Below are 10,739 nucleotides of genomic sequence, written 5' to 3'. Positions count from 1 at the left end.
AACCACCACACACACTCTGGCTACCATGCATGTCTCAGACTGTCCAGCCATATCGCTGTCTTCTGTCCTATTAGACTACGTCAATATTCCAAGTCATCATACCTGATCTTAACTGCTGTAGCCCTAAACCTCTCTGTACGTCCCACAGTCTCTTTAATCCACACTCCTTCCTTCCCTCTCTCCCTATCTTCTCTCGCTTGGGCTTCGACGCAGGAGTGGGAGGTGTTGCTAGGCGACAGATTAGCTCCTTTCTTTCAAGAAGCGAAGCGCAGAACTTGATTCTCTGGGTGTAAAAATAAACACCAGTGAAAAGAAAGAGTCGTAAGGAAAAGGACAAGTAGCCTTCACCTCTGCTATTAGAGGCGCACATTGTCTTTCCCCAGACAGTTATTTGCTGTGATCCTCTGGAGCTCAGTTGGTAGAGCATGGCTATTGAAATGCCAGAGTAGTGGGTTTGCTTCCCGGGACTACTCATACGTGAAATGTGTACACGCATGACTGTAAGTGGCCTTGGATATAAGCGTCTGGTAAAAAAATAAAAATAATCAACTTTCCCAGAGAAGGTGAGACATAATGCACTTACAATCATGGAATATAGATACCTCTATAGATATCGCTATTTCAGTAACAATAATCTATGACAGTAAGAGTAATTTATTTTCGAACAACTTATCTAACAGTTCTTACCAAAACATAACACTTCTCCCAGGTTTCATGGTAAGATTTTTTGTTTTTAAATACTTGGTTAAACAATAATTCTGAGAAGACAGGTGAACTACAAATTATTTTCTTAGGTCAGATGATCAGAGAGATTGTAGTACATACGGTTTGCTTTCTATCCCATAATCAACACATTCTCCCTATTATATTTACACTGTGGAAACTGCAGAGAGATACTTGTTGCCATGGGTGATGCCGAACCATTTGGCCCTTTATGGACATTAAACTCGTCAGTGTATGACTGCAGTTCACATAACCAACATGTAGGCTACAACTTGTTCTTTATCTACAAGTTATGTGTTTGTTATACAGGTGTGCATTACGTACAGTGGGGCAAAAAAGTATTTAGTCAGCCACTAATTGTGCAAGTTCGCCCACTTAAAAAGATGAGAGAGGCCTGTAATTTTCATCATAGGTACACTTCAACTATGACAGACAAAATTAGAAATAAATCCAGAAAATCACATTGTAGGATTTTTAATGAATTTATTTGCAAATTATGGTGGAAAATAAGTATTTGGTCAATAACAAAAGTTTATCTCAATACTTTGTTATATACCCTTTGTTGGCAATGACAGAGGTCAAACGTTTTCTGTAAGTCTTCACAAGGTTTTCACACACTGTTGCTGGTATTTTGGCCCATTCCTACATGCAGATCTCCTCTAGAGCAGTGATGTGTTGGGGCTGTTGCTGGGCAACACGGACTTTCAACTCCCTCCAAAGATGTTCTATGGGCTTGAGATCTGGAGACTGGCTAGGCCACTCCAGGACCTTGAAATGCTTCTTACGAAGCCACTCCTTCATTGCCCGGGCGGTGTGTTTGGGATCATTGTCATGCTGAAAGATCCAGCCACGTTTCATCTTCAATGCCCTTGCTGATGGAAGGAGGTTTTCACTCAAAATCTCACGATACATGGCCCCATTCATTCTTTCCTTTACACAGATCAGTCGTCCTGGTCCCTTTGCAGAAAAACAGCCCCAAAGCATGATGTTTCCACCCCCATGCTTCACAGTAGGTATGGTGTTCTTTGGATGCAACTCAGCATTCTTTGTCCTCCAAACACGACGAGTTGAGTTTTTACCAAAAAGTTATATTTTGGTTTCATCTGACCATATGACATTCTCCCAATCTTCTTCTGGATCATCCAAATGCTCTCTAGCAAACTTCAGACGGGCCTGGACATGTACTGGCTTAAGCAGGGGGACACTTCTGGCACTGCAGGATTTGAGTCCCTGGCGGCGTAGTGTGTTACTGATGGTAGGCTTTGTTACTTTGGTCCCAGCTCTCTGCAGGTCATTCACTAGGTCCCCCCGTGTGGTTCTGGGATTTTTGCTCACCGTTCTTGTGATCATTTTGACCCCACGGGGTGAGATCTTGCGTGGAGCCCCAGACCGAGGGAGATTATCAGTGGTCTTGTATGTCTTCCATGTCCTAATAATTGCTCCCACAGTTGATTTCTTCAAACCAAGCTGCTTACCTATTGCAGATTCAGTCTTCCCAGCCTGATGCAGGTCTACAATTTTGTTTCTGGTGTCCTTTGACAGCTCTTTGGTCTTGGCCATAGTGGAGTTTGGAGTGTGACTGTTTGAGGTTGTGGACAGGTGTCTTTTATACTGATAACAAGTTCAAACAGGTGCCATTAATACAGGTAACGAGTGGAGGACAGAGGAGCCTTTTAAAGAAGAAGTTACAGGTCTGTGAGAGCCAGAAATCTTGCTTGTTTGTAAATAAATTCATTAAAAATCCTACAATGTGATTTTCTGGATTTTTTTTCTCATTTTGTCTGTCATAGTTGAAGTGTACTTATGATGAAAATTACAGGCCTCTCTCATATTTTTAAGTGGGAGAACTTGCACAATTGGTGGCTAACTAAATACGTTTTTTGCCCCACTGTATGTGTTAGTTTGTCAATGTGGAGGCATCACTGTCTGTCATTGAGCCATGAGACGGCCTAATGGAAGTAATTTCTAAGAGACAGGCCAGTCATCCCTGTGACCCTCCTCCCCTCTCACAACCGCCTGGCACAGCCATGTTCCCGTCAAAAATGGTGAAGATGTCCCACTCAGGCTGTTTACCATTGAAAAAAATTGTCATAATTCCGGTCTGCTTAAGGGGTGGCTCTCCCATGGGCACCAATGCGTTAGCAGCTGGGTCTGGTCTGCGTAGTTCATTGACTGTTTGAACCAGAAGAAAGAAGCAAGTGAGGTGTCTCGCTTCCTCTTCCATCTCTGGTTCACGTCTCCCACCCACCAGTGATACCTACACAGGCCCATCTCATAATGGCTTCCATTATCATGACAAGCACAGTAATGGAAATGATGGCCATTTGTCTGGGCCACTGCTGAGCTAACACAGTGTGTGGGACACGTTAAGTGCTTCTGAGACTGCCTGGCAGAAAAAACAACTTTGAGTGTAGGCCAATGTGTAATTTTACATTAAGAGTACATGCATAGAGATGACTAATATTTTGGGTGAAATATGGGATAAAAATATCTATTAAATGTATTTTGAATAATTGTGATCCAAAAAGGACTTCCTAAGATCTTACATTGGAGTAAAAATCCATAGAAACCTACCAACAACCAACAGACCAGAGCATAGATTCCTCAAACATTTTGGGATGCGAGATACCTGCGCCTACCAGCCTAGTAACTTACATGGGAGAAAAATCCCTTTTCACTCTACCCAGTGCTGAAAGTAGTGGTTGTAGTTATCTTCATTCAGAGAACTGTCTGTGATTTTATCCACAATACAACATCACAGGTCAACAGTCTGATAGGGGAAAGCAAGGTGTGACTAGAGAGGAAGGTATGAATAAAGAAGACCAATGATGCAATGCAGATCCATTGGATCGTACATATGCCTTGCAGAAAGCAACATCTGATGAACTTCATCGCTCTATGTGAACATTGCTGTTTAGGAATACATAAATGATCGTGTTTTTTATGTTTAGGCACAATAAACGCTCATAGAGAGCGGTGAATCTCTACGGAGTGCTGAAAAAGCTATGTCGCTGTCCATGGTGCTGAAATCTATTGCGGTCGCTCTAAAGTACTTGCAGGGAGAGGTAAGGATGTGATGGCATATTTTAGCCACAGACAAACGTATATATGTCAATCCAATTGTGGGAAGCTGTTTATACTATTTTGTCACAACATTGTTACTGCACCTTTCCAAATGTACCACATTAATGGTCCGTGAAATCGTGAAAGTTTGTGAACATGCAACATGTTAGACGCGTGACACCTATGACTCGTAAATATATGTCTATTTTGAGCCTCAAACAAAAACATCTGTCTAAAAATAGGAAGAAATGTGGTAAAAAATAGGGACGATTGGAGATGTAAGAGGGGGTGCGCCACTGAGTGCATATGTCAGTCACCGGTGAGAGCTATTTATAGAAACAACGAGATTCATCTCTGCACTCAAGCACTGTTAGCAACAGGTGTGCTTGTGTATGTGTGTATGTGTGTGTCTACTCTTCGAGCATCATATAAAATATATTTAAGACTACAAAACAGATTGTATGCTTCAAGTGTTACATAGACTATTTGCTCAACTTTAACACGTGGTAAGAACACCATGGCAAAACATTTGCAACATACCTTCATACAGTTCCTTTCAAATAGTTTCAGAAAACATCACATTTCATCTCAAATTGAGCTTTCACAATTTACTGGATCTGGCTGTCGTCTGTCACAGATTTTTACACGTAGATAAGAATACATGCTGCACATCTCCAAGCCTTCCAAGACTATGATTTTGGCGACGTTTTGTATGATAGTTTCATTGAAAAGGATGTATTTTGGGTAAGATCAAACTCTGGTCTTATCTGTTCGAACTAAAATGCAACCAGCCAGGGTTCGATGCAAAGACTAGACATGGCTCAGCATCACCCTTAGCTACACATTCCGCTCAAATTGCCTTATAAGGAAGGATGTTGCAGTTTATGTAAGATATAGACTATACAGCGCGATTAGCCGATGCCTCTCCTACAGTATGCTGTTTAGGATTACCGACCCCCTCCTCTGTTTTTGCGCGTTAGCCCTGGAGGCACTGCGCTGCCTGACAACTGAATTACAGTCAGAATGGTGGATTCCATTCATAAAAAGCGATTGAATTTGTTGCTGTAACTCTGCCCCGCGTTTCTCCCTCAAGCAGACTTCCACCCATGCCAGACTATCTTTTCGCTGGAGCATATTTAATGAATAACGTTGGCATGCATCTGTGTTACCCTAGAGATCGACGGTGGAAGGTTTTACGAAATGCATCGCATCCTTCATAATCTCATAATCACATAAACATATTATGAGCCAGTTTGGCTAGGAAAGGACGCATTTGCATCATGTAGGCTACTGATAACCAAACCTACACTATATTAGGAATTATTACTTTTCAGAGAGGATAAATTGTTCCTCGGGTGCCAGACATAGAAACACACAGTCTCTTTCGTATGCATCTCAGTCCCCCCCTCCCCCAGTACACAGTGGTCCGGTGACTCCGTCTACGTTTTACGCTTGTCTCCGCCCATTCCTCGGTTTTGTCCAAATCGGGCTTTTTGCGTCGCCGGAGCTCCCGAAATCAAACCAACGTCATCACTTGGTAGAGGGAAGGGCTGACGTCAGAAAATAGCTACCAAAGGGAGAGGGTATGAGCGGGAGGGGGAGCGGCAGAAGCAGAGAATTTCACCATTGCTAGCATTGAATCCCCCTCGTCCACCCTTCCCTCTAGCCCCCCTTCTCCCTACTACGTCGGTGTTGGCGCGTTGGGAGCCCCCCTTCATCACCGGAATCCCGGCCTATATAACTTACTCGAGAGCAGAGTCCCTCCACCAGATTTACGGGATCCGGACATCTGGGCGAGAGACGGCTACTACAGCCGCCGAATCACTCACACTCTGAACGGGGGAGATACATTCAACGGCTAGCCAGCAACCTTGCTGGACGCTGTGGCGGAACCGAAGAGGAAAAAATAACTGATAGGAGAAGGTCTGAAGCCTTACTCTGGAATGAGCTGAGATGAAAGTCCAATAGTACTACGACAAGGTTATTACTACTAGCCTATCTCTGACACCTCATCTTGAGGGAAAAATACCCAGACCTCATCTGACGCCACGGTCAATACTATTCCATTAAGTTACAATTTAAACTGCAGGGAATTTAGTCAATCACTATAACAGGCTACAATGTATCGATCAACGAAGGGAGCGTCAAAGGCTCGGAGGGACCAAATCAACGCGGAGATTCGGAACCTGAAGGACTTGCTTCCTATCTCCGATGCGGACAAGGCACGACTCTCATACCTACATATCATGTCCCTTGCCAGCATGTACACCAGGAAATCGGTTTTCTTCTCTCAAGGTAAGCCCCGATTTAGTTTATAATCGACAAGTTCAAACTCACTGTATAATCCATAGCCTACCTATACATAGCTACAAACATTTGTGAATGAAACATATACTGACAGACTTTTGCTTCAATCTGTTTGAGCTAGTGGCATGCTATCGTGAGCTTTATGTGTTGAATCAACAGGTGCCATATGTATTGTCGAAAGAGACAGTTAATGAACTTCATATCTACATGTGAATTATGTAATTTAGGAATACATATAATGGAACATTATTGTGTTTGGTTTGAAGTTCTTGGGTGAAAAACGCTTTTAGAGCCGTGTGTCGCTATCCAGTTCTGAAACGCTTCTATCGCTATCCATGGGACTGAAATCTAATGCGGTCGTTCTATAGCCATTGCTGGGAGCAGAACCGTTGCACTGGTGCTATGATGACATCCATTAGCTAGACAGAAACGATAATTGCTTTTTTCCCCATAATCTTTTGTTTTTAGAATCGGGATCTGCTGGCAGTCTCGAGGAAAGCGCGAGGTTCCTGTCTTTCCACGAGCTGTCAGAGCTGGTGCAGGAGCTACCTGGGTTTCTGCTCCTGTTGACCGGGGAAGGCAAGCTGCTCTACCTGTCAGACAGCGTCTCCGAGCACCTCGGCCACTCCATGGTGGGTCCACGGGAGACCATATAATGTCTCAATATTAAGCTCATAAGTTAATAAAAATGTAATGACAATATGTTTAATGTGAACTCCTCTTTCAGGTGGATTTGGTTGCCCAGGGTGACAGTGTGTATGATATCATTGACCCTACTGACCACTTCATCATGAGGACCAACCTGGCCCCTCCTACGTCACCTGACACAGGTAAGACATGCCTCCATATTTCCAGTGGTACAGAACAGCGTTACCAATGGCTTGCATTTATTTCCCTCAGATCATTGTTGATACTCACAATCCCTCCTTGCCTCTTCTTTCCCTCAGATCGTCTATTCCGTTGTCGTTTCAACACTTCCAAGTCGGTGCGCAGGCAGAGTGCCGGGAACAAGCTGGTTCTGATCCGGGCGCGCTGCCTGTCCCCTCCCTCCTCCTCTTCCACCCCTAGCTCCTATTGGACATCCAACCCTGTTTGGATGTGCTTCTGTTCCCCTCTGGAGGCCATCCCCACCCGCTTTGGCCCTGGGGGGGACCAAGTTCCTGCTCTGATCCCTCCTGCTGCTGAGAACAACTTCTTCCTAGCCTCGTTCCAGTCTCAACACAGCCGAGATATGAGGCTCCAGAATGCACAGGACAGGTGAGGTCACACCCACTAACAAGGCAGCGCCAACTGTTCCATTAGATCTTCTGAGTGATAATATAGTTCTGAAATATCATAAACTTACCATGTCTTCTCTCCATCTTCCCTGCAGTGTCAGTGTTTACCTAGGTCTCGATGTGTCAGCCCTGAGGTCTCGCTCCTGGTACAGCCTCCTCCACCCACAGGACCTGTCACACGCCTCTGCTCAGCACTGCAGCCTGTGTAAGTACCAATTCAGTGATACCACACAACCACCACACAATTACACCGTATCCACTTACACCCGATGTCTGATGTTGTTGTTCCCTCTTTGTTCCCCCACAGTGAGAGAAGGAGGAGAAGGTAGATCTGAGATGGTGGTACGGGTGGAGTCTGCAGACCAGTCCTGGGTCTGGCTTTACATGGTACTGCAGCTGGAGGCAGGAGACAGCCCCATCAGCAGCAACAACTACATACTTAGGTACTAGCTCTACCCTATGACAGATCATCATAACACATCGCCAAGAGATATAAAGGAGATGACGGATTGCAATAAGCAGAAGGGAATCTTACTAACCATTTTCGTCTCTCACTCTTTCTGTTTCTCTCTCAGTGAAGCAGAGGGGTGGTCAGTGAGACAGCAGCTGAGCACAGAGCAGACCCAGCTGACCCTGGTACTGAGTACCAGTACCTCCCGCCAGGACAGCTTGAGCCTGTCCAGCCCAGACCAAGTCTTCACCCCCAGCAGCAGTGGCCTCTCAGCCCAGTCCTTTGACTTCAGCATGACTGTGTCGAGTGTGGGCTCCTCCGATGAGACAGGGGGTGCCACCACTGAACCCATGCAAGTGGAGGGTGACCCTCGCTCCAGTATTTCCTCTATTGAGGAGGAGAGCTTCTTCCAGCAGCAGCAGATGCCTGCCCCTGTCCAAAGCCCATCCGCTGCCTCCTCCCCCACCCCGGTTACCGTTGCCACGGTAGCAGATCTGGACTTCCTCACTCAGAACATTCTCTTGCCCCCCTCCTTCCAGCTCGAACCTCCGCTGCCTGCCCTTCCCCTGCCCCTCCCCCCAGCACCCACCTCTCAGGAGCAGCAGACCAAAGAGTTTGTGTGCACGCCCCCCTACACACCCCAGCTGGGTGGTGGCAGCTTCCTGTTCGGCGAGCCCCTCTTTAGCTTCGACCCCACTGGCACCACCACACCCCCTCCCTCCACCACCACAGCTACAGCCACCACCTCCATTGCCACCTCCCTCTCCCCCTCCGCCCCACCCGCCCCACCCACCACAGCCTCCAGTCCTGCTCCCCCCTCCTCCCTGTGCCTCACTGGCCCCTCCACCGACCTGTTCTTCCCTGCTGATCCCTGCAGTGGCTCTCTCTATGAGAAGCTACCCCCCACCCCTGACAGCCCTGGGGATGGGGACTGCACAGTGATGACCTTGCCTGAGGTTCGGGGACCCCTGTATGTAGATGTCCCTTTAGGGTCCCTTCACTACCCCCTCGAGGGCCTCCTCACCCCAGAGGCCTCCCCCGGTAAACAGCCCTGTCTCTCTTTCTTCTCCCTGGAGAGAGAGAGGGAGAAGGAGAGAGCAGAGATCTCCCTCTTAGCTCAGCACATCAGCTCCTTAGCAGAGGGATTTTACCTGGATCCTCTCTTATCCAAGCTATCCCCTCCTTCCATGTCCCCCTCCTCCTCCCCTCCCTCCCCCTCCCTCTCCCCATCCCTAGACACCGCTGGTGTTGACTCTAGCCACATGCTGGGAGAGTTTTACCCGGTTAAAGCGTGGAGAGGCCTGGACTTCCCCATATTCCATGATGATGAATCTCTGTTTGAAGAGAGCATCTTAGAAGCCCTTCTCCAGGACTTCTCCACCCCTCCGCCCCTCTCCCCCAACCCACCCTCTCCCCCCAACCCAATGTGCTGGCACTCACCCTCCCACTTTGAGGGGGTCAGCCACTTCTGTAGCGTCCAATCGGCGCACTGTAACCCCACGGCCGGGTGCGGGGCGACGTTGGCCGGCGAGTCCGGGGCGATGGCAGAAGTGGAGGGGCTGGTGGAGGAGCCTATGGAGATTGAGGTGGCGTCATCACCTCTGTCCTCCTGTTCCTCCATCCCAGCATCCCCTCCCTTGCGACTCACTGCCTCCCCCACCTCCGCCCCCTCCACGCCTGTCGACCACTCTACACCCGCCGTGCCTTGCGCTCAGTCCCTCCTGGAGGAGCTGGCCGCCCTGGAACCCATGTTTGGGGCAGGTGCCTCGATCGCCCCCGGCTTGGGTCAACAACCTGAGTTGTATCAACTCCAGTGTCACCAGCCGCCACAGTGCTTCCACAAAGGTGAGAATCATCCAGTTCACTTGTTCTACCGTCTTTCTTTGTTTGAGAAATTAATTAAGATGTTTTAAACCTGAACATACCAGACTAATGTCCCCTTCCTCTTTGTCTCTTGTGTTTTTCAGATGGGAGTGGAAGTGTTCCCCCGTTCTAAATAAGTCTGTGACTTACTTCATTAAGTATGGCATATTGTCATATTTCGTGGAGCTATTTTACTGAAAAGTAAAAATGATTTAAGTGTATAAATATATACATAATGTATACTACTGAAGGACTTGAACTCCTACATGTCTACCGAGAACAAAGATTGACTTCATATTTTTGTTCATTCATTCATTCCTGTATTTCTATTTCAACAAATGGTGCAACGTTTACATAATGGTGCAATATATACATAATGGTGCAACATTTACCAACCGAATGGACCCACAACTGACTGAGTTTTGGGTCCATTTGGTGCCTCTCAGCTTTTCTGTAACATGAGCTTCAGATTGGATCAGACAGAGACGTAAACAAAACCTTTGACCTTGTAAAGCCCCGTTTAACTTCCAGACGCGCATTTGTATTCACTCGTAGTGAAAAACCTGTTGTGAACAAAAAAAAAAGAGAACACATTCCTTGACATTTCAATAGGGAAATGACTTAACAGCATTATTGCTTGTAACGCAGCAACGCAAACCCAAATCACAAATGTGATGAAAGTCTATGTTTACAAAAACTCTACTGACCTGGTACAACCGCTGACAGTAGCTGACAAAAGGGGATCCGATTTCCTCACTCACATCTTCAATATTTAGTTTCCACAGAGAGACACATAGTTCTACTCTGACCTTCTGGTACTCCTCTCTTGTCATGGCCTTTAAGGCCATGTCAAAATGTACAAATACCGTAGTCAAACTAAGCTAATACTTCAGACACTTTGAGCTTTGAGTTTGCAGGCTGCACATTTTAAAACATTTGACTTCATGTTATTTCTCCATTACAAACTTGTGTATCAATGTGATGTGCAAAGAAAATACAATACAAAACATATGAAGACAAGAGATCTTGGAATGTCCACAAGCAGGAACGCATGA

The 10,739-nt window shown here is 46.4% G+C and overlaps 1 protein-coding gene across 1 annotated transcript; it reads left to right on the top strand.

Moving 5' to 3' along the window:
* The first annotated feature begins 5,906 nt into the window (after positions 1 to 5,906).
* LOC139365968 (neuronal PAS domain-containing protein 4A-like) lies at positions 5,907 to 9,817 on the top strand. The gene is made up of 8 exons (XM_071103036.1): positions 5,907 to 6,081; positions 6,562 to 6,725; positions 6,821 to 6,923; positions 7,041 to 7,350; positions 7,466 to 7,575; positions 7,678 to 7,813; positions 7,946 to 9,666; positions 9,789 to 9,817. Exons 1-8 carry the CDS (start codon positions 5,907 to 5,909, stop codon positions 9,815 to 9,817), a joined length of 2,748 nt encoding a protein of 915 aa, XP_070959137.1.
* Positions 9,818 to 10,739: the final 922 nt, after the last annotated feature.

The sequence above is a fragment of the Oncorhynchus clarkii genome, chromosome 14, assembly GCF_045791955.1.
Source record: "Oncorhynchus clarkii lewisi isolate Uvic-CL-2024 chromosome 14, UVic_Ocla_1.0, whole genome shotgun sequence".
Taxonomy (NCBI): Eukaryota; Metazoa; Chordata; class Actinopteri; order Salmoniformes; family Salmonidae; genus Oncorhynchus; species Oncorhynchus clarkii.
Note: the sequence above shows the minus strand (reverse complement) of the source record. Positions and strands in the feature narration are given on the sequence as shown.

Coding starts and splice junctions, on each gene's coding strand:
- LOC139365968 (XM_071103036.1), top strand. CDS start 5,907: ATGTATCGATCAACGAAGGGAGCGTCAAAGGCTCGGAGGGACCAAATC. Junction 7,351..7,465: donor CTCCAGAATGCACAGGACAG/GTGAGGTCACAC, acceptor TCTTCCCTGCAG/TGTCAGTGTTTACCTAGGTC. Junction 7,576..7,677: donor TGCTCAGCACTGCAGCCTGT/GTAAGTACCAAT, acceptor GTTCCCCCACAG/TGAGAGAAGGAGGAGAAGGT.